Source organism: Gymnodraco acuticeps, unplaced genomic scaffold (genome assembly GCF_902827175.1).
Source record: "Gymnodraco acuticeps unplaced genomic scaffold, fGymAcu1.1, whole genome shotgun sequence".
NCBI classification, from domain to species: Eukaryota; Metazoa; Chordata; class Actinopteri; order Perciformes; family Bathydraconidae; genus Gymnodraco; species Gymnodraco acuticeps.
In genome coordinates this window covers 2,050,972-2,073,583 of record NW_022990652.1, presented here as the reverse complement: position 1 = coordinate 2,073,583, position 22,612 = coordinate 2,050,972, and the positions used below count along the sequence as shown (strand labels likewise).

At 39.8% G+C, this 22,612-nt stretch overlaps 1 protein-coding gene across 4 annotated transcripts in view; it reads left to right on the top strand.

Annotated features, from left to right (window-relative positions):
- The window catches only part of cntfr (ciliary neurotrophic factor receptor), a 259,028-nt gene that overhangs the window by 141,547 nt on the left and 94,869 nt on the right, over positions 1-22,612 (top strand). For all 4 annotated transcript variants that reach the window (XM_034229505.1, XM_034229504.1, XM_034229503.1 and 1 more), the window contains one exon: positions 267-500. In XM_034229505.1, the coding sequence (XP_034085396.1) occupies positions 267-500 (234 nt within the window). The remainder of the gene's footprint in view (positions 1-266; positions 501-22,612) is intronic.

Genomic DNA, 22,612 nt, shown 5'->3' with positions numbered 1-22,612 from the left:
AGTCACTTTGGATAAAAGCGTCTAACAAATGACATGTAATGTAACATGTATCCGTGGCCAGTTTATTCAATCTGGTGAAAACTATCATCATATATTACAGTCATACACAATTTTCCTTTGTTTTGTTGCTAGGGATTAGTATGAGTGTCACCTTGGGAAGTCCCTTGACAGAATATCGTGCTTGTTGAACATGCCCATATAATCATATATGTCTCCATTTTGACCGACCATCATTACATTAAATCTCTGCCTCTTTGTGTCTCCAGTTGCGAGGAACCAGTATGAGCGAATGGGCAATGATGTCACCATGCAGTGCGGCTCCCTGGACAACGACGCGTCAGTGTCATGGAAGGTGAACGGGACGGACGTGAAGGCCCAGCACCACCTCGAGGGTCCCAGACTGATGCTGACCGAAGTGGACCTGGGGCACAACGGCCTCTACAGCTGCTTCCAGAACCCGCACGGAGAGAGGCGTGACACCATCTACCTCCACATCGGCAGTAAGTAGCCAGACAATGGCCCGCCGAGCGTTATTACAAATAAGATGTGATGAATCTTTAATCATCCCAAGGGGGAACTGGGTTATTGCAGCAGTAAAAAGAGTGAGGGAATAGAAATGAGAAGTGTGGTGCAACTGACCGTGATGCAATAACTTCAAAAGAAAAATGTTAATTTATAATCATGAAGCAAAGGGACTAGCAACTACAGCTGTTGTGATTATGCACTCTGACATTTTAATGTTCATGATTATGTTATGGCTTTCTTGTTGGCGGTTCTCTTCAAGTTACTTTCTTACTTATGGTATTGCTTCAGGCTGCTCACTGAATCCGGAGTGGTTCTAGATTTTCACTGTGTCAATAATACCTGTGCTACTGCTAACTGGCTTGATCTGCTTGTAGTTGTTGGGCTTCCTGGTTTAAGAGACAGGGGGCTTGTGATTGGCTGCAAGGTGAAAGGAAGATGACCAAATCACTGTCTTTAAGAGTGACCAGAAATATGACATTAAGAAATAAAAACTGACCTTTAAAGTAAGATTACGAAATAAAAATGGACAGTTAAAGAGAGATTATGAAAAAGAGATGTAAAATGTTAGATTACAATATAAAAAGTGACCTTATTAAAAGTGAAGTTATCAAATAAAAAAGTGACATTAAAAGTGAGACTAGAACAAATAAAGCTGCCAGAAAATACAGTATACGTATTATTAAGGAAATATGCTGTTATGAAACTAAAAAAGAAACCTCCAAAAAGGGCATTTCATATGATTAAATACATTCAGTTATTAATTCCAATAACAATGCTGTTTAAAATAACCATTGCAATAAATAGGATTATCTAACATTTCAAGTTTTGAGTTTAAATTATTTATATTTCTATTTGTATCCTTTCTCTATTCATATACAGTATTTTCAACAATTTATTCATATATATTTGTATTTCATATTTATTCATGTGATGTTGAATTATGGAATCCATACACATTTGCATAATGTGTTCACATGCACGGTAAAAGCCCTTCAGCCAAATGACAATTTGTAATAGTCAGTAATACTATTAGGACTTAATATACAACTTGAATTCAGAAACATAATCAGAATTCCTTTTTATATTAGAATACTATTATATACATAAGTCCACATTGAAGTAGGGAGTTGTGAATTGTGATGATATCAGTCCTTACAGTATGAGCCGCTGAAACTCTCAAATGATTAGTTATTAAAATGGCATTTGGTCATTTTGCAGTTATGGCTGTGCATTCTAATAATCAGACAAAAAGCTAAATGAGAGTCAATTTAACGGCATGTCACAGCGGGCTGTGTCCTTTGAGATCCATTATTCTGATATGAAGGTTTAATATACCGGGCATGTGCATAATAATGGTTTTGACATACGATAGGATTGCATATGACAAGCAACCCGGAGCATAATTGGAATAAAATGACCTATGTTAAACATGGTATTAAGCAAAAAACCATGCTGGGATTTACAATTTAAATTGCAAATCAACACAATAATAAAACGTTAAGAGTGAAATCATTTTCTACTCATTGTTAGTAAATTGCACGCTTACATTTCTCAACAAAAAATAGATATTCTAATGTTTCAATACCTGAAAGACAAAAGGTACATACATCTTATCAAGGGTATATCGTGGAGGAGGAGAGACTGCGATATCAGCGCATACTGTATCTAAAGTGCCATAAACTAGAGCAGTGACAGGAAGTAGCTGCATATACGAGCAGAACAAATTGGGTTTCTGGTACGGATTGGGCAGTTACAGCAGGTTGAAATACTTACATTGTATATTGTAGCTGAAAAACATGGATATACTTCTACTTCCTCACACACTTTCTATGTCCCTCTATGTGTGTCTGTTGCTCATAGATAATATTTTTTATTTAATTTCCACGGCAATCATGCTGCAGCTGCTAGCTGGCGAGCAAGTTAAAATAGATCTTTGGCAACAGTCACGGCAGACCACTTCGAAACAGTGCCAGAGGTGACACTTTGTGATACACTGCAGGAGAAAGAAAATCATCCCTCCACATGGCATTGAAAAACCAGAGCCCATACAATATTTCTTATTGTTGACACTGTATTAAATCCACCTCAGGTCTATGTCAGGGAAAGGTAGATTGGTTTACCTGAGCTGAGTCTAAATGATACCACAGTAAATGGAAAGGAAACTCAAAAAAAGAAATCTGCAGACAGACAAAGTGAATGATTTCCACTTGTCAACAGAAGCGATAGAACGCCAAGCCCACCACCCATCAAGGTTTCATTCCCATGTTTGATCAATGAGACTGCATGGTAGTGTGGCAGTTTGCTTAATCATAGATCGCCAATGATGAATTACTGAATGCTGAAATAATACTGAATTAATGAGAGTTTTATGTTATGCTAGATTATGTCAGCAGGGTGAATGATGCAATGCATAAACCGAGCAGAATGCATGTGTGAGAGAGATGTAGAGATGCATATACTTTGTGTGTATGAGCTCGTGCATAATGTTCAGGACTGGTCATTTCCTTCAAAAACGCACAAAATAAAGTTCCCATACAATTTAACTGCATCTCCATTGCATAACGAGAGATATACATGTTCTCCTATATTACAGTTCATTTCAAAACAGGTAGTTGTAAATACAAAAGTAAAACACAAAAGACTCATAGGTAAAGTTTAGAAAAAAAGTATGGTTTTGCTTAAATAGGTATTTTGGCACGTTATTATGTTTTACAGCAAGTCAACATAGACTTCAAGGTTTAAAGTCCAGTGTTGTGAATCAGTTACCTAAGCACATTAAAATACAAGACAAAAGAAACAAAAACACTCGTGATTGAAAAGATTATATTGTCGTGCAACAGTGTAAGAAACAGAACATGGGATGAGTTAAAGATGGAGCTTGTGCCTTAAGACTGAGACAATTTCACAGATGTTACAAACTCTGTCATACAAAGCAAACATTTGCAATGTGACACTAGACATTTGGACCATCATGTCATACTTGTGTAAGTGATCCTTAACCGAGGTTCACACTATTAGGAATGATTCAGCACTGATAACAGAAAGACAGAATAAGGATTATCCTATATGAACGGATCATTACATAAACAGTAACGTAGTCATTAGTCGTAAAATGTTTGTGTGTTACGACAAAATCAATCATCGTCTAGGAATAAGTATGTTTTCTTCAAGCCTAATAAACAATGCAGTCTCCTTGTATAGGTTTGTGATTTATAGTTTCAGTCGTCCATTTTTATAACCAACCAAACCATCCCGGTTCTCGTCCAATAACTCATTTCTGCAGACTTTTACAAATAAATTGTGTTTTTACTTTGTGAAAATCAAACATAGTGTAGAACAACTTGTGTTTTTCTCGAAGCGTATTGGGCAATGCAGTTTCCTTGAATGTTAATGTATAGTGTCGTTTTATGAGACCATTAATTTCCAAACTTTTAATAACGGCGTATTTGTGTCACGCCCCAAAATCCAATATAGATCAGGACAACGTGTGTTTTTTCTTGAAGCGTATTTGACAAAGCAATTTCCTTAAACTTGAATGTTAATTGTAGTTTCCGCAGACAGTGTTCTAACCCCCAAAACCTACATTTCTCCATTTGTTTTCTTTTTTAACATATATGTGTTTTGTCAAAACCAAACATAGTCTAGGACAGCTTGTGTTTTTCTTGAAGCATATTGCACAATGCAGTGTCCTTGTTTACCAATGTGATCTATCGTTTTAGGACACCAGGCTGCTCAAACAGTGAGTCTGAATGTGTGTGTGTGTGTTGGAGACAAATAGATGCATAGTGTAAGCATTCTTCAGGGGTCAATCAGAAGTTTGTCAGAACGACACCTTAGCGGCCCAGCTTGGCAGCATGTGTAATTGTCTTGACACCAGTTGGTGATTTCATGACCAAAGCACGCACTGGGGCAACATCAACTTTTATTCTGCATTTAAACTACAGATGTATCGCTCTTTGTCTTTCCGTATCACAATCTGCCTTTTCTTTTTGATCTGTCCCCCACTCTTTCTGTCTCTTTTGTTTCTTTTGTCTTCCCTCTCTATTTTCATCTGCTTCTTCATTATGTTGACTGTCACCCACACAACCTTAAAGTGTCTTGCACATACAGCGATAACGACATCATGACAGGCTACACTTGTTGTGATTAGCATCATGATGATAGTTTGATTTTATGCGGTGTTTATTGCGTTCACCCGGGGCTTGTTATGTTTTACACGGATAGAAGTGTTATCAGGAGAACAGCAAAGAGCCATCTGTCTACGCCTTATTTAATGTCTCTGCTTCACCCCTTTGTCTCTTTGTACCTCAAACTTTGATGTCATCTTTGACATCTTGTCTCTTTGTTGCCTCTATATAGCCTTTATGATTTCCCTTTTGGGTCTTTTCATATATCTATTCATTCTTTATATCCTGCCCTTGCATGTCTCTCTGTATCATCTGTCCGTCTCACTTGTTCTGCCTCTTTGTTTGGTCTTTCAGTTTATGGCGGCATGTTAGCTGTGTGTTTACACTGGTTTGCATTAAGAACAGAGAACGTCATAATATGACCCCGAACCCGTTTGTGTGTATGTGTGCTTGCACATCAGTTTTATTGGGCTTTTTGTGATCTATTTCCAAGAGTGTGTCATCACAATGTCAGCAAGAAAAGCTTGTAAGTTAACTTAAAAAATAAGAGAAACAGACTTCACCGCGGCGCTCAACCTTCACATGAATTCTCATGTGAAGGTTGAGCGCCGCGGTGAAGTCTGTTTCTCTTATTTTTTTGCATTATTTCACTATATGTAGGGTGTTTATATTCTGTCTGCCACTTCGGATACATTCAAAGCTACGGTGCCTTTAAGAAACTCCAGAGATTCAAATGACATTGGATTTTGTGTTTGTATATGCTCACGGTTAGAAGAGAGGACTTGCATGCCGATGCACACACATGGCAGGATGTTGATGCTCTATGGTGTTTAAAAGAAGGTCAATACCAATCTGTAAGCAAACACTGTGGGACACGCACAATAAACACAGACACACACCAGCACACCCTCGTATCACAGACACTATCTGCTAAAAGAGAAGTGATTTATAAGAATATATAGAAAGTGACACAGTGATTCAGGAGAAATGAAATAGCATGGACAGTAAAAGTTCATTATAATTTAATAAAGCGGGTATGCTCTTTGGTGAAATACAACATCCTTTTCCTTTCCTGTCACAACAGGGAATTGATGGCAGTCTTGCCCTTTTTCTGGCTTTGTCCAGTCTTCTGTGTATTGCTGTCTTCAATGGCCGTCAGCTAAACAATTTATAGCGTCACAACATGGGCCCGTTATTCAGCCTCCCAGCTAACACAACATGAACTGCAGTGGGTCATATATCCAGCCAGTCACCCTGTTGACATGTCACACAGTCAGTGTGCAAGACACATAGCCTGCCAGTAAACACTTAGCAGACCTGCATCAATTGTACCAGGACACGTAGAAGATAGTTGAAACACAGAGTTAGGACGTAATTGAACAACATTACTTTTCTGACATGTCTCAATGACAAATAATCCATTGTTAACGGACACAATTCTTTATAAATTGAAGCAAAAAGACACAAAGAAAAGAGCCCAAAGAAAAAGCATAACACTTGCATAACTGGTGAATACAATCCAAGTCACAATTATCCGGTCGAATGCTCAATGTTTCCCAAACACTTCGGCATAAACAGTCTGTGTGAGTCAGGACGATCCAAATGTTTGGCTGTTGTTTAGTTCCGCACCACATTTGGATTTGTTTATGGATTCTTTGTTCGTCTTGGATGCATGCAAGTTATTGATATTCAAAGTGTATATTTTATGGGTCGTTTTTACTCACACTTTCTCCGATGTCATTTGTTAAGAACTCTCAACACAAGTGGTGTTAGACGGAAAAGCGTTGAATCATATGGTATCTATATTGCTTGTTAGCATACATTGCTTCCTCTATTTATATACACATCCCATCCTTAGTCACTCATCCAGCAAGCTGAACAATATTCAGTTTTTCCCCCAAAGTCTTGACCAATTATTCAAAGGACAAACGGGGCACTCCACACAGATCACTCCCATCACTGTAATGACCAGATTTTCAACATCTATAATGAAGAAACAAATGTATACTGTAAGCAAGAGTGGCATCTGAATTGATACCATAAAGCATCACATAAGAGACGGCTTCTTCCTCTAGGTTTGGCATCCTTGTAAACAAATCCAGCCTGAGCCGCTCTCAGATCACAGCGGTGCCATTATGTAAACTCTGCTGCGGCGAAGACTCTTTTTCTTAACGCTACAAATGATAACAGAAGTCTTAACCGCCAATGTTGTGGCTAAGAGTTGGGCTTCGAGAACTAGTCCATTTGGCTTTTGTTAAGGTGTGTTTGCATGTGGTTAGCTCAGAAAACCTTCAGAAAATAAACCTCACTGAGAAGGTCAAACATCCAACAAGATCTCATTTTCTTTCTTGTTAGGACTTCTTCAGTATTGCTCTCTTGACAAAGAAGCAAGACAAACTATCAGACATAAACTGCTATACAATACAGTAAGCAGTACCAGCATTATAGATATACGGCATGAGAAGACATACATTTGTCTTACTTCAGAAAATGTGCCATACTCTGGGGTATTAGGGAATGTGGGCAGCATATTCAAATAAAGACAGCTATGTTTAAAAAATGTTTTAGCAAAGAATACAACATACAAGATACAAATGTTGTCAGTTTTAGACTAGTTTTGTATTTGCGTTTAGACAACATTCACGATCCTTGCCTTTTTGTTATTTGTCAAACAAACAATTATATTAAAAAAAAGAAACAAACTTCATGTTAATATGCCCAAATGTACCTCAAAATCAACATGTTTATAGCCTTGTGGGGGAACAAATGGTGTTGGTTTCTGTATGTAATTTCCATAGGAAACAACATTGAGCTTCACTTCAGAAACCTGTGGATAACATCACACTGACAATGTCTATGTTGCAAAGTCAAAATCATTTATTGCATTAGCACTGGTATTACAGAAGATGTGTCCTATGTGTGAACTTAAAGATGCAATCACAAAGACATTAGTATAGCTTCCATATAAAGACATAGCAGTGACTTTGTTCCCTCTCTGGCACCAAATGGAACCTATTAAAGACCAAAAATACACACCCACCCACACACACTGATTGACCGCCTTCAGCCTCACTGAGGATGAGTTGAAGGAGGAGTGAGTTCTCTTGATGCGCATCTCTTAGCCTGAGGCAACTTACTCTAACACACACAGACACACACTCACCAATTGGTATCTATTTCCTTTCCGTGGGCAGCTTGTTTGTGTGTGTATCCCCACACACACACACTCAGGGGACCCATGCTACATCGCTGGATAATGGAATTGTCTTGTCTCCTTGCAGACAGAACGCTATGAAAGAGGTTGTACGCATAGAGCTCCATCTCCTCTGGGACCTGTTTAAAACCAGGAAGTATTTGGCCCACACATGTAAGGGCACCGCTTGGTGCACTTGCACTTGGGCACTGTTAGTCAGCTTCCATTTTAATTACTCCCCGTGCTTGTCCCAGTACTCGGTCAATCATGATAAATAGGAAATACCTGCATTGAGGATTTACACAGACTTACATTTTAATTCAACAGTTTGTCAACCTGAGCTTTTCCCACTGGTCTCTTTGCTGTCAGAAAGAGAAGCAGCCCACTGTGCTGTGAACATTGAGCAATTAAACTATAATGCATGCTCCAAAGGTAAGACCCAAAGGATTGACAAACACAGGGAACTCTTTGAAATGAAATATTGACGACAACCCAGTCTCAATTTATTCGGTACCGGCCCCTTCTGATTGTTGACTTCCATCCAGAAGAAGGCAAGGCGTGCTAAAAACATCTATCTGGAAAATAAATCGTTTTAAAGGTATTTCCATGAGAAAGACCTGTACTTTCTACCACTTCAGAACAATTGCACTGTTGGCGACCTCTGACTCCTCAGAGTACTTTCCTGTAGAATCAATAAACAGAAACTGCACGTTGTCTACAGGACTGCTTGAGAATTTAAAAGCAAAGCATAAATTGAACGTGCGGTAAGGGGCGGTGGTGGCGAAGTCCATGGGGACTTGGCTTGGCAACTGGAAGGTCACCAGTTCAAGTCCCGGAAAGACCAAGTGCTACAGAGGTGTCCCTGAGCAAGGCACCGTTCCCTAAAACTGCTCCCCAGCTATGGGCAAAATAGCAGGGGCAGATGGGGCTCATAGCCATGGAAGGCAACCCATCTAGGAGAAGGACACTCTGAACTAAAACCAGGACTGAGAGGAGTTGCGCCCCCCAGTCGTTAATCAGCATAGTAAAGCCAACCATGAAGAACAAAGTCATCCCAAATCCTATACTTCCAGCGGCGGGAGTCCGCAGGAACATCGCAGCGGGTGGTGAACTGGCCAGATGTATGGAGAACCGGGATGACTGGAAGCGACGATGGAGGGGCTCGTCTGAGGACGACCTAGAGAGATAAATTGAACCACAATATATCTTGCCAATTTAATTTTCACTGCCGCGTGCCTTCACCATCGTCTGCATCACAGTTGTCGTACAAAAAATCTGTATATTCTTCCTTAGCTTCATTGTCGCTGCATTTCTCTCCCATTCTCCCTCTTTCTCCTCTTTGTTTCCGCTCCATATCGTCCAATTTCTCCCCTCTCCATTTGTTGCTCTACTTACCAGACAACAGCAACTCCCATCACTTGATTGCACCAGACAACCATAACAAATAGGAAAATGGGTCCTGCTTTGAGAAGTCAGTGGGAAGCCATGAGGGAAACTCCTGACATAATGAAAAAAATAACTCATTGTGTGCTTGATTCAGCCTCTTTGTATCCGTTGGGTCTCAGGAGTAATCTGGCAGGACAGATTGTTTTCCCTTTCTGCTTCAAAGAGGGAAATGGTGTGGCAAAATCAAGCCCTCAGAAAAAAAAACGATGGATTCAAAGTATGAGCAAAAAGCACCTGTAGACACATCACATTAAGGTTGATCCAAAGTAGAATTGCGAAGGCTTTGAAAGCTCAGCCAGGTTAGTCTTTTCTAAAGACTTGAGTCCAGTATTGTTGGATCGTCTTTTTTCATTTTCATCATTTTCCTCCAAAACTTTGTTCCTCCATTGCTCTAACCCACTGCTTATCAATGTATAACTTTCCCCCCTTGACTGTTTCTTCATGTTCCCACCTTATATCATAACATTCCGTCTGTTTCTGTCTCAATCCATTTCTTTCACTTCCATTTATCGTCTTATACCGCCTTCTTTTAGTCCATCCCATACAATCCATTACTCTCAACTCTGATAATCTCTTTCTCTCTCTGTACTTAAGTGTATATGCTTATAAGGAAAGTCTCCTACTGGGACATTACACTCGTGGCTGCTCCTGCTGTTCTCTATGAATATCATTGATGATAATCTCAATGTATTGTTGTACCGAATACTGATCAATTGGTGTCTTGTGGATGCATTGCATTCTGGCTTGTTGAGGTAGGAAGCAAGAATTCATACCAGGGGCCGTGTAGATCAAGTTGGCTAGGTGTAGTGAAAGTCTCCCCGGGAAGAAATCTGAAGAGGAGGGCAACTAAGTGAGAAAAGCGTAGCTAGAGATAAGGGAGCTTAGTTTGAGCAACAGTCTAACACAGGAAATAGGACAGGTAGAAAGCAGGATTCAGGATCTTTGTGAGGATTTAGCAAAAAATTGTTCTTGTGGACATGATAAAATAGGTGCTTCTCATCCTGTGCTAAAAATATATAAACCCTATTACTTTGGAAAGGTTTAGCTGTAACCAAGGGAAGACGCGCCAACACAGTTAAGGTTGAGTAGAAACGGTAAAATACAGTAATCTGTGTCATAGTCAAAATGTAGTGGAGAATTCCGCGAAGGGCACACATCCGTGTCAAAAACAAGAGGCTCAAGGATTTTTATTTTTTTTTCTGCAGCTTTGAAGCCAATTGGAGCAAACTTTAGCGGCTGAACTTAAGCAGCTGGAGCATCACTTCCAGTCTCCTGAAATGCTGCTCCCTGCTCCAATTAATTTTGCAATGCTCCAGCTCCGTTCCACTCAAATGCTCTGCATGAAACAAAACCAAGGAAGCATATCTGGTAATTGGCAGTGTAAGATGGCTGTGCTGTTGCTGTCCTAAACCTTCTTTGCTTTTACTAATCCCACACCTTCTTATTCTTCTCCTCCTCCTCGTCCTCCTTTATCCATCCAATCACAGTTGACCTGCCCTTAAGTCTTTCTTATTCTCCCTCTACACAACTCCTCTCCTCACTGTACCAACATTATAACAACATCATCTTTCTTCCTAGATTATCTTTAAAAAGGTCCTTTTGGGTCAGAAAATATGGTGATTTGTTTTCATTTGGAAAGTGCATTTTGATTAAACCCTCGATTAAAAGAGAATTATGTGTGTTTGAAGATAGCCAGGGTTCCTTGTGTTTTCTGCATCCTTCTTTCTCACTCTAATTACCCATCCAGAAGGTAGTGGAAAACAATGACTGTATTATTATCTTGTCTCCGCTTCCCTCCAGTTGATATGCTGCAAAACAGAAATGTGTGTGTGTAGGTGTTTCTGCTTGCGGGCGCCATATTAATTTGTCACTCTCCCTCTTGTGGATGTGCGTCTTTGTTTATGGCAAGATTTGCAGCTGCATTTTTGAGTGTGCGTGTGTGTGTGGCTGGCTGTCACTGTGTGTTTAGTGCGTGTGCCAAGTAGGTAAAGGCCTGTTCCCTCTTGATTAGTGCCCAGTGAAATAGACGTTGAGGGGCTGTCTCGGCCCTTTTACGATCGTGTGTGTGTGTATGTGTGTGTGTGTGTGTGTGTGTGTGTGTGTGTGTGTGTGTGTGTGTGTGTGTGTGTGTGTGTGTGTGTGTGTGTGTGTGTGGTGTGTGTGTGTGTGTGTGTGTGTGTGTGTGTGTGTGGTGTGTGTGTGTGTGTGTGTGTGTGTGTGTGTGTGTGTGTGTGTGGTGTGTGTGTGTGTGTGTGTGTGTGTGTGTGTGTGTGTGTGTGTGTGTGTGTGTGTGTGTGTGGTGTGTGTGTGTGTGTGTGTGTGTGTGTGTGTGTGTGTGTGTGTGTGTGAAAGGGAGAGACACAAAGAGAGACTTTGACCATAAAGTATTCCCTTGGCTCAGTGTCCAGCAGTGAGGTTAAGGAGTTTGCTCCACTGACGTCAAGCAACTGAGGAATGGTCAGAGCTCCATGAAAACATGCTCAGAGGACCTTAATGTGTGTGTATGTGTTTATGTGCCCCGCAAAAGATTACAATGTTTTCAGAGGTTAAAAACTGTCCTCGTTGCTCACAGTCATTCAGTTTAATGTTACTTACCAAAACTCTACAAAAGCACACACTGTTTATTTCTGCAAACATTTCCCTCATCTTCTTCAAACTGTCAAATATAATGTCACGTAGATGCATGCGCCTCATCGTTTGTTGCGTTCGTACCACACTGAGCCGACTGCCCATAATGTAGATAAGTATTTCAAAATATCAAGCACTAATAGAAGCAGCTAAACTTTGTCTACATTTTAAAGTTTTCCGGTTTCATAATCCTTTATGCTCTGTTTGTTTGAAAGAGCATGACAACAAACTTTGGATAATCACTTTTCTTAAACATCTTAATACCATAATTATTAAATGAACCGAAATTACAGACGTCTTTTTTATCAGAAACAAAAAAAAATGAATAAGACAATATAATAAACATTTATAAATGAATGCGAAACTACGGAGCCCTGGAGGGTTCATAGAGAGAAAAATAAATAAAACGTGGCCACGTTTTACTTTCTCGTGCGCACGCTTTAGTAACTCGTGCGCACGAGTTACTAAAGCGTGCGCACGAGTTACTAAAGCGTGCGCACGAGTTAATAAAGCGTGCGCACGAGTTACTAAAGCGTGCGCACGAGTTAATAAAGCATGGCTTCATTTTGTGTGTGTGTGTGTGTGTGTGTGTGTGTGTGTGTATGGGGGGGGCATTTGTTTATGATAGTATCGTTCGTTCCGGTGCACATCGAGATTAAGATTAAACACATTTCTTTCACTTGGGAATACACTTAACTATGGGGAACCAGATTTGTTTAAAGTACTATTCGTGGTAATTTGAAAACAAATGCCGGTGGTGTCGGATACACACGAACACGCACACAGAGCGGAGCTGAGCACACACACACACATCATGCGCCCCGGTGACAGGACATCTCCTTCATAAAGCGAGGGAGAATACTCTGGTAGTTCGATGTGTGCATAGGTGTGTGTGGTTAAACGTAGCAGCCTCGATATCTATTCAGCGGTTCTAATGAAGGGAAACACAGTGAAGTAACCAGTAAAAGGTACAGCTCTTTGCAGCTGGTGCTGCTCTTCTCAGATTCTGCTGAGTTACACGTTACTGCCTCCAGTGCCCTGTACGACGAAGCCAGTTCAACAGACCCTGGACCTGAATATGTTCGATTTACCCGGCTTAACTGACCCTAACAAACGCGATGTCGATAAGCGGTCCTACGAAGCTGGTTATCAACTCAGTAAATCAACCAGGGTTTCTCTGTCCGGCTGAGAGCGCGCTCACGTGAAAGGGACGGGGTTAGCAACATTTGACCAATCACAAACATGGAGACGCGTGCTGACAGCGCAGCGTCATACTTCATGAATGAATAGTGTAAATAGCCAATCCTTCTTCGTAGTACAGGCCACTGGTGCCGCTGAGATTTCATAAAGTGAAGGAGGTTTTCCTTCGATAAAACAGCTGTGGGCAGCAGATACTGTGAGTCACGGACAGGAATCCCTCAATTTAAATAAAACGAGGCCACGCTTTATTAACTCGTGCGCACGCTTTAGTAACTCGTGCGCACGAGTTACTAAAGTGTGCGCACGAGAAAGTAAAACGTGGCCACGTTTTATTTATTTTTCTCTCTATGAACCCTACAGGGCTCCGTACGAAACAATAATGACAAAACTCATTTGTTTGTTTATCGGACATCATCCCAATGTTGGAAGCAGAAAATGGGACCTGCAGGCAATCAAATAAAAATACATGTTATCTGAGCTAAATGTGATCCAATGCATGATGTTAAAAATGAAAAAAGGAGTGCATATGATGTAAAATATTAATATTTCTTGCGTAAATACTCACATTTGGTCCGTCTCTTCCTTTTCTACTTGTTTTATGTCATCCAACATAGTGCCAACAGTCTGAATTGTCCCTATCTATTATCTCATAAAACAGTTTACACATAACTGCAAAGTCATACAAAATTCACTGACTTGTGAAAAGCTTTCTAAAAAGTAAACGTGAATAACTCAGTGTTGAAACATTACTGTCATTCAGTAAAGCTGCTTCCTGTCTGCCGTAGAAATCAGACTTTAATAACCTTGTATCCGGAAGCTTCTCAGATGTGTCACTTGGATGGAAAGCCATTAAAAATACATGGTCACGTATCGTCATTATAAAAGTTTAAATTCCACAGCATCCCTTTGGTAGGTATAACATAAAATATTGAGTTTCAAACAGAGATATTTTTATTTCATTTAGATACACAAGATAGCATTGTTTTCCCTTCTCTCATAAATGATTAACAGCCTGTTCTTTTTCACCAAAGTTCTAGAAAACGTTGTCTATATGTTCCATATTGTCGTTGTTGCTTTACCAAAGGAAATGAAAGAAACAAAATAAGAGTAACAGAGCGAAAAACTAAATGTGTGCATGTGTTGGTATATATGTAGACTGCAACATGCATCTTCAATAAGTGTGTGCATGCCCCCTATATGCTTCCCCCCGTATATCCTGATGTGTTTAATGGACTAAGCTTAACATCATTTCACGCTTCAGGATAAAAGTGACTTCTCCCCTTTAGTCTATTCAGCCTTTTCCATTTGATGCACACAAATTCATCTGCGCTTCCAAAGGAGATTGTTTCTCGCACACTCACTGACTTATTAAACTGATGATAATACACAGGCAGACTGCTAGCCCCTTAAGAGGTGCTTCAAAAAATATATTAGGAACAAAGGAAGACATCTTGCAATATTTTGAGCCCAATAAATTGCTATAAAACGCGTTGATTTTAAACAAAAAGCATTTGTATACCCTTAAAGAATGCAGGACATATTGCAGGAATGTGTGATATATTTTTGATAACATACAAAAATAATATCTGTTCATCGGATGACAACAATTGATCTGTTTTTGGTTAACATAATTCATTCTAAAGCTGGACAAACTTAGACATGACTGACACTTCCTTACATTTTACACTTTCCGGTTTAATCTTTTAATTTGACATTTTCATGTTTTTGTCGTTGACTTGCTGATAAATTGATCAAAAACAATTGTGATTGGCTGTTAGCTGTATGCAGAGCCTACATGTCACAGTAGCAATATACTTTGTTGATCCATTAACCCTAAAATAAGAGTGAAATGTTTTCTATCAGAAAAACCTGAATGTAGTGTTTTAGTCATTTAAAATGAACATCTAATCATCCTACTATGTTACAATTGCGCGTTCGCACATCCCAACGATATCGGACAGCATCAGAATTAGATCTAGTACCAGTAACATAGTCCGTAGAGGCTGTACATGTGTTTTAAGGCGCCATAATCATATAAATGAATACAACACTATTAAATCAGTGGAAGTACAACTAACAGTTCTAAAAGTAGTTTCACTGGTGTGCAGTACTGGAAGTATGTTCCATATTTCTCTCTGCGAAATGAGGGACTATTACGTTTTATATGAGTACTGGTACGTAGCTGCAGCACTGCTGTCCTCCCGGAGACGTCTCAATTACAGCAGCTTGTTGGTCCGCTCTCTCGGGAGCCGGCAGCTGTGAGCTTGGACTGTGGCTAAATGTGACGGTCCCAAAGGAGCCATATACCCACAAAACACAGCAGCATGGGAAAAGAAAGGCAGATAGAGGGATAGAAAAAGAGGAGAAAATATACAGTAGAAGGCAAGAATGTGACAGCTGCAATGTAAAGATATGTTTACAAGCCCATGAGGTTTAAAAGAGTAATGGGCTGGCACTAAAATTCCAATCAAAACAATGACTTTTTTGAAAAATATACCTTCCAGAAATGTCCCTTTTTTTTTTTTTAAGGAATACAAAATAAAAGCGCTGAGAGGCTTGATGTGAAAGAGAGGGATATGGGAAGTAGGAACTCAGGCTTGTGTTTTAGGATAAACAAACACTGCCTTCTGGATGTTCCGACACACACACACACACACACACACACACACACACACACACACACACACACATGGACACACACATGTTGCGGTGGGCGGATGAAAGGACTCTCACACTGACATAGCTCCTGTGTCGAATGAGCCGCTCTTATTGTGGAAAAACACTGAGATGTTGGTCTTGGCCGGACAAGAGTGTGGGATGTGTGTGCGTGCGTGAGTGTGCACGTGCACGTTCGCTGGTTATTTTTGCAAGCTGTTGCTTCAAAAAAGTCCACACGCACTCATGCAGACATCCGCATTGTTAAATGTGAAATGTGCTTGTAACACGTCTAATTATCTATTTTATAGTCATCCAGCTGTTTTTGGCACATTTCTAGTTGTACATCCAGATACTTGTGTGTGTGTGTGTGTGTGTGTGTGTGTGTGTGTGTGTGTGTGTGTGTGTGTGTGTGTGTGTGTGTGTGTGTGTGTGTGTGGTGTGTGTGTGTGGTGTGGTGTGTGTGTGTGTGTGTGTGTGTGTGTGTGTGTGTGTGTGTGTGTGTGTGTGTGTGTGTGTGTGTGTGTGTGTGTGTGGTGTGTGTTGTGATGTGTGTGTGTGTGTGTTTGTGTTGTGTGTGTGTGTGTGTGTTGTGTGTGTGTGTGTGTGTGTGTGTGTGTTGTGTGTGTGTGTGTGTGTGTGTGTGTGTGTGTGTGTGTGCATACATCCGCTAACTTCCTCTTTCCGTCATTCAACTTCACACACCTTTTTTTCTAATCATCCTGGCATCAGCCGTGTTAAAGGCAGCAATGTAATTCATCCCTTAGAGTTTCTTTCACACAATATGGAGCGTACCTGTTCATCTCATCTGCCTAACTTTGCCTCGTTAGCTTTTAAGTATTTGGGAGGGCGTATCACTCAGGATCCGCATCAAATACCACGCTGCTATGAGGTGGAATCCTTGCAGCTTTGACAGACTCAACCCCTCCAGGAACTGCAAAAACATTCTTCTTTCATTTTGTCTTTGATTTGAATAGGAAAACTATTCAGTTAGCCTTGAATTGGATTTCATACAGTGTAAGTTACATAAGCTGTTAGGGGAGTTTTCTGTTGAGATCAAAGTGTTTAATAGAGAATAAAACACGGATACAGATGCATTGTTCAGCTTGTAAGTGGATTCAAGTAGAAAAACTGAGATGTATTTGACTTTAAATCAGGGATAGGACAGTAACACTTCCTCTATCACATTATGAGGAATCATAAGTTAACAATATGTGTCAAAAATCAGTTATGATGGAGCATAAATACAATAAATATTTTCAAGTTGAGTTTAGAAAGCGTCTATGAATAATGCCTTTCTCTGTATTACCCCAACGTCTCTGTCACTAATCAAAGGTGTGAAACTCGTCTTTGTGTCTGAGAATAAGTGTGTGAATCTCATCATTTTCTCAACATTCACACTCGGCAACACACAAGTGATTTGAACTAATAGGGAGCTAGCGCTGCCGTTATTCTTCGTTCATTTTGATGACACATACACTCATCAACTGTGAATTTACTACAAAATGTCATGGCATTCAGCCTCAGTCACTCAATATAGTGATACCTTTCATCCGGTACAATGCCTCGATACGCCTAATGGTAGACATTTCAGCATGATGTATCATAATAAGGAACTATGACACATTAAGAGGGCGTTTCTGTAAATGCTCTCCGTATATTTTGTAGCTCTGATGTTCTTTAAGTTGGCAACCATACACCATGAAATGATCTGCAATAACATAGCTAATTTATGTATTTATTATATTTAATATTGTTTATCTCCACCAAATAGGATTTGTATTTATGTATTTAAGTTGTGTATAATTATTATTTTGTTTGTCTTTTATCTCCCTGCTACTTTCTTCAACTGCTGTTAGATTTAAAGAGGCCATATTGTGCTTTTTGGAGTGTTCACTTTCCTCTAGTGTTGCAGAGTTGTTGGTGCATGTAAATAGTCTGCAATGGCTTAAAGCCCAACGTTTCCACACACTCGCCTGAAACGCCTCAATTGGGCTTCTTTGTTGACTTCTGTAATAAAGTGACAACACTATGTAACACTTGCACTTCTATTGGCTAGCGCCTCAACACATGTTGCATACCTAAATAACCCTTATGTGTTAAAGTCTGTGGCTTAGTTGTTTTAACAAATGCAAAAACAAATGGAATTTAAAAAGTATTCAAAGAGTATCTATCAACGGTGTGGGCTTCATTCCTTGTTTTCCTGAGCTGCAGAATTAAATTAGTTTCGGATAAGACTTCTATATTTCATCATTTATAAAGATAGCACCAACAATAAAACGCCCAGTCTAAACCAATACATAATTTAGTGTGTTGTTGACATCGTTGTTGTATTCCTGCTGTTGTATTTCACAAAAAGGAGTATTGAGCCTCCATGCTAATAAGGTAGCGCTCTTCCACTCAGCATGTTGTATGCCCGAGTTGTTTCTGTGACAAGCAATATCAAATTGTCCAGAAATGTTTACTCCGTGTAATCAGACACAATTCAATGTTGTTGTTTGCCGCTTACATTGTGGAAATGCAGCATTTAGGATCAGGTATTAAATACAAATTGGATTTATTAGCCCTTGGGCTCCTTATGAACATCGTTTACCTTTCGACAACAACTTTATCTGTGTCTCATAATTACTATCACATTGTATGTTTAAGTTTTCTTTTTAGCTGAAGCATTAAATTACAAAAACGCCGCCTTGCCTCTGCGGTCCTGTTGCATTATCTCCGTAAAGCTTATTAAGAAATAATTAACCTAATTCACTTTTGCTTTAGGCAGAGTGTCCCAATGGTGTTTTATAGTACTGACTTACAATGAACAGAGCGATAGTTGACAGCGTGGAAATGCTGTTGGGAAATGAAGAACAAATTATTAATAACGTTGCACTGCTGCACCGGGCGTGCAAGTCATTACTATGGCATGATTCAAGAATATTGCTTATCTGAAAGGCCAAGCGAAGGGAAAAAATGAAACGAGAAGCCAAGCAATCGTCTAGTACTGATTTATAGAACCTTCAGGTTATTTATTGTAGAAATGATTTGAGCATTATTAACATTGACTCACACAGCCTTTGGCATTGTAGGTCCATAGCTTTTGGAAAGCAGTTGTGCTATTGTTGACTTTTGTTGTCAGAAACATTATTTTGTCCCAGACACGGTTGATTGTTGTTTGTTTTTCATCACTTTATGAGCTTGATCTGCTGAAGTATTTTCGTACAGTCACCAAAATGATTGGTACATGTAATGCAATGCTTTATTTCATGGGTCAGGTTTACACTAGCCGTTAATTGGAATTATTTATGGGTATGTTTCTTCATTGAATAGGATTTTCCTAGAAATAGAGCTAAACAGACTAAACTAAACTTATTTTGAAGGAATTGCTAGAACATTATTAGAAAATAATTCCACAGTTATGGACAAAATAGAGTAGTAACCATTGCTCTATTTGTTGTTACTATATTAATAACAAGGAACATTGAATCTAGAATGCAATAGAGTAGAATATGCTTTATTTTCCTGTACACTTTCATGATAAGCTTTTGTAGACAAAATGTGAAATTATACAAAAATGCCCAAAAAATACATTAAATGTTGCCATTCACAATAGAGTGTACAGCTTAGATATAGATCATTTGGTCCCTAAAATATCAGGACATTTTCAGCATTCTCAAACTCATCCAAAACCGAGAAAAACAGAAAGACATATATTAGAGTCTGAAAAAAAGGATTTAGTGCAATGTTGCAAGAAAAATTGCCTTGACAATTATTTGGTCGCCAACTTTTTCTCTGTTGATAGATTAGTTGACTTATCCCTTCCGCTCTAATGGAGTCCTCTAAGCATTGGAAACGTTTTAGCTTCAATTAAACTCTAAAACACAAGATTAAAAACACAGTACATACCATACCATGCAAAACATAGATGGTATATCTTAAATAAGCATTTCAAACATGTGGCTAGACACTAATAAATAGGATGAAATACAGTCTGTTGGAGTTGGTGGCAAAAGGTGACATGTTGTACCATTTATCTAATGACACAGAACATGCTCCCGATGCCTCCTCCAACCAACCTCTCATTTCCGTCCATACATCTTTACTCTCTGTTGATAATGATCTTGACAGGCCACAATGAATAATGTACACTTACCCTAATGGTCGGAAGAGGTTCAGAGAACACACACACCAACATGCACATACACACACATCCATGAGCGCCCACACCCACACACACAGAGGCATGCAGCGATATGTTCAGACATACAAAACAGGTGCCACAAATGCAAACAACACGCACGCGTGCACACAAGAGCTGAGGGCTAATTCCCTCATTTCTTAATGATGGGCATCAGAGAGTAGGGGATGTAAATTATTAAAGCATACAGCAATTAGATACATAACACTCCCAGGGTGGCATGCACTTCCTCTCTCTTACACACACACAAAACAGAGTGTACGCACACACAGTATGTTAGATGAACATGAACACACCATTTTCAGGATTGGTTTAGGCATATGTAGGCACACTTGTTTGGACTAATCCATTCAAAGCCAAGCTCCCCGTGTACACACCCGAGCGTGCGGCCGTGTGTGATCACAGATCTCCAAAACAGTTATCAAAGCTAATTATAGGTGTCATTTGAAGCTAAATGAAAGGACTTTTGTATCCGACTTTGAAATGTTACCCTTCTTTGAAGATGAACACACCTCAGACATTCGTAAAATTGCTTTGAGAATATGATATTACCACAATGTGCATACTATACAGATTGTACAATAGCAACTAAAGCTGTGACATAAATGCGGATAAAAAATGATATCCAGGCACGTCAGGCATGGCAGCTAATGGTCTGCCATGTGCGAAAAATGCCCGCTTTGTCCTCACTGTCTCGATCCTGTGACCTCGAGGTTAATTGCAAGGCCGACTTCAAACACCTCCAGCTCCAAACAGCCATTTTAGAAAAGGTATTAGAGCAGCTTATGAGATCTTGCCGTTAGTGTCATTACAGAATTCAATCTCAACTAGTTTCCCAGACTCAAGACACATTTCCTGGGAGACAATGTCTGCTGTCTATTGCACTCTGAAGGACATGAATTATTCATTGGAGGTTTCTACATGACAACAATTTTTCATATCTTCAGAAATCCTCTTGGATATAAGAAACCGGGCACTTGCCTATTATAAAATTCATAACACAGACCTGTATTAACGTCAAGGGCAATGTGTACGGATTTTGAAACACATGTGCGGATCAAGCTTTTGTAGAACATCACTTACCCTTCTGGCCTTAGAGGTGGAAGGTATTACGGGCTATTGGAAGTGAATCCAGATGCAAAGATAGATTGGGATTAATGGCCTTGTGGGTAAATGGAACATAATTCACTCGATTACATAGCAGTGTCATAGACTGAAGGCACCAGGGTAATGTAATGCAGGATGTTATCATTCATTTTATCTTTGGGTTAATGGCTATTCCGACTTCCATGGAACACAGCGATTGTTCTGTGTTTTTATTTAAATGAACCTACGTCAGCTAAGAGGTTATGATTGGGTAAACTCAAGTGGGTCGGGTGGCGCAGTGGTCTGTGCATCCGATCATCAGATCAAGGGGGAGTGCTGGGGAACTCCAGTTCGAAACTCGCTCCTGCCGCCACTGCGTCAGGCCGTTGTGTCCTTGGGCAAGACACTTCACCCGGATTTGCTCCTGTGGGTATTTTCCACAGTACATGTATAATACCAATGTGTACTTGTAAAAGTGCCTCGATGACCTCGAGGCGTGAAGTTGGACGGTGTGGCGCAGTGCGCTGTGCAATGATCATCAGATCACGGGGTGAAACCCGCCGCTGCTGCGTCTGTAAAGCCGGTGTGTCCTTGGGCAAGACACTTCACCTGAACTTGCTCCTGTGGGTATTGTCCACAGTATCTGACCATTGCATGTATGATATATGTGTAATGTGTGTATATGTAAAGCGCTTTGAGTCATTGAAAAAGCGCTATAATAAATGTAAGGAATTATTATTATTATTAAACTGCGTTACATTGAGACCCATATTTATTTTACTTTAGTGATGATTTTAATACAAACTCGACTTAGTTGAACCTAGAATTTCCATTTCCTCAGTTATAGAGTATAGCCTCTGTATTTATGGACGTCTCATTTCCTCATCCCAAATGTTGCCTGCATGGACGCATTTTGAAATCGGTATACTATTTTCGAATTTTGCAAATTCTATTACTTTCAAGGAAGATTGCTCACCGTGGGTGAACCCCTTCCTCGGTGTGCAGACCACGACATGTAGCCTCTGGCCCAAAACATTGAATCTGTATGGTTAGAAATTCCAAATACAGATGAATAATATATAGTTGTTCTGCCTCTTGAGGTTTCCCTTCAATTTTATAGAAATTGGTCGATTTGAAAATGCTTTTTTTGGCCCCCAGGTAGTTCCTTTTATTCTTATGTTAACGTACAGCAGTTGGACACTGCACCACAGTTATCTTACAGTACAACATCCTTTATTGTATTAATTGAACACACTATTTATCAGATTGGGGCACATGTGTCTATGTGATAATGATTCAACATGGACACAAGACAATTGGCAATACGGAAGGTATTTCCTTCAAAAATAGATGTCTTCAAGAAGCCAGAGATCCAAGTTGCTTGTGCACATCAAGGAGCCTGTCTTATAGCCATGCTTGCTGATGATCCATTGCAGATAATGTGACCTACCTCTTATCTAAGACTTGCCTTGCACCTTGGCTTAAGATCGTCGCTGCTGTCATTGCTCGTCAAAACAGCTTTCAAACTATAGGACTGGTGGACAGATCCAGATATTTATAACCTGTCAT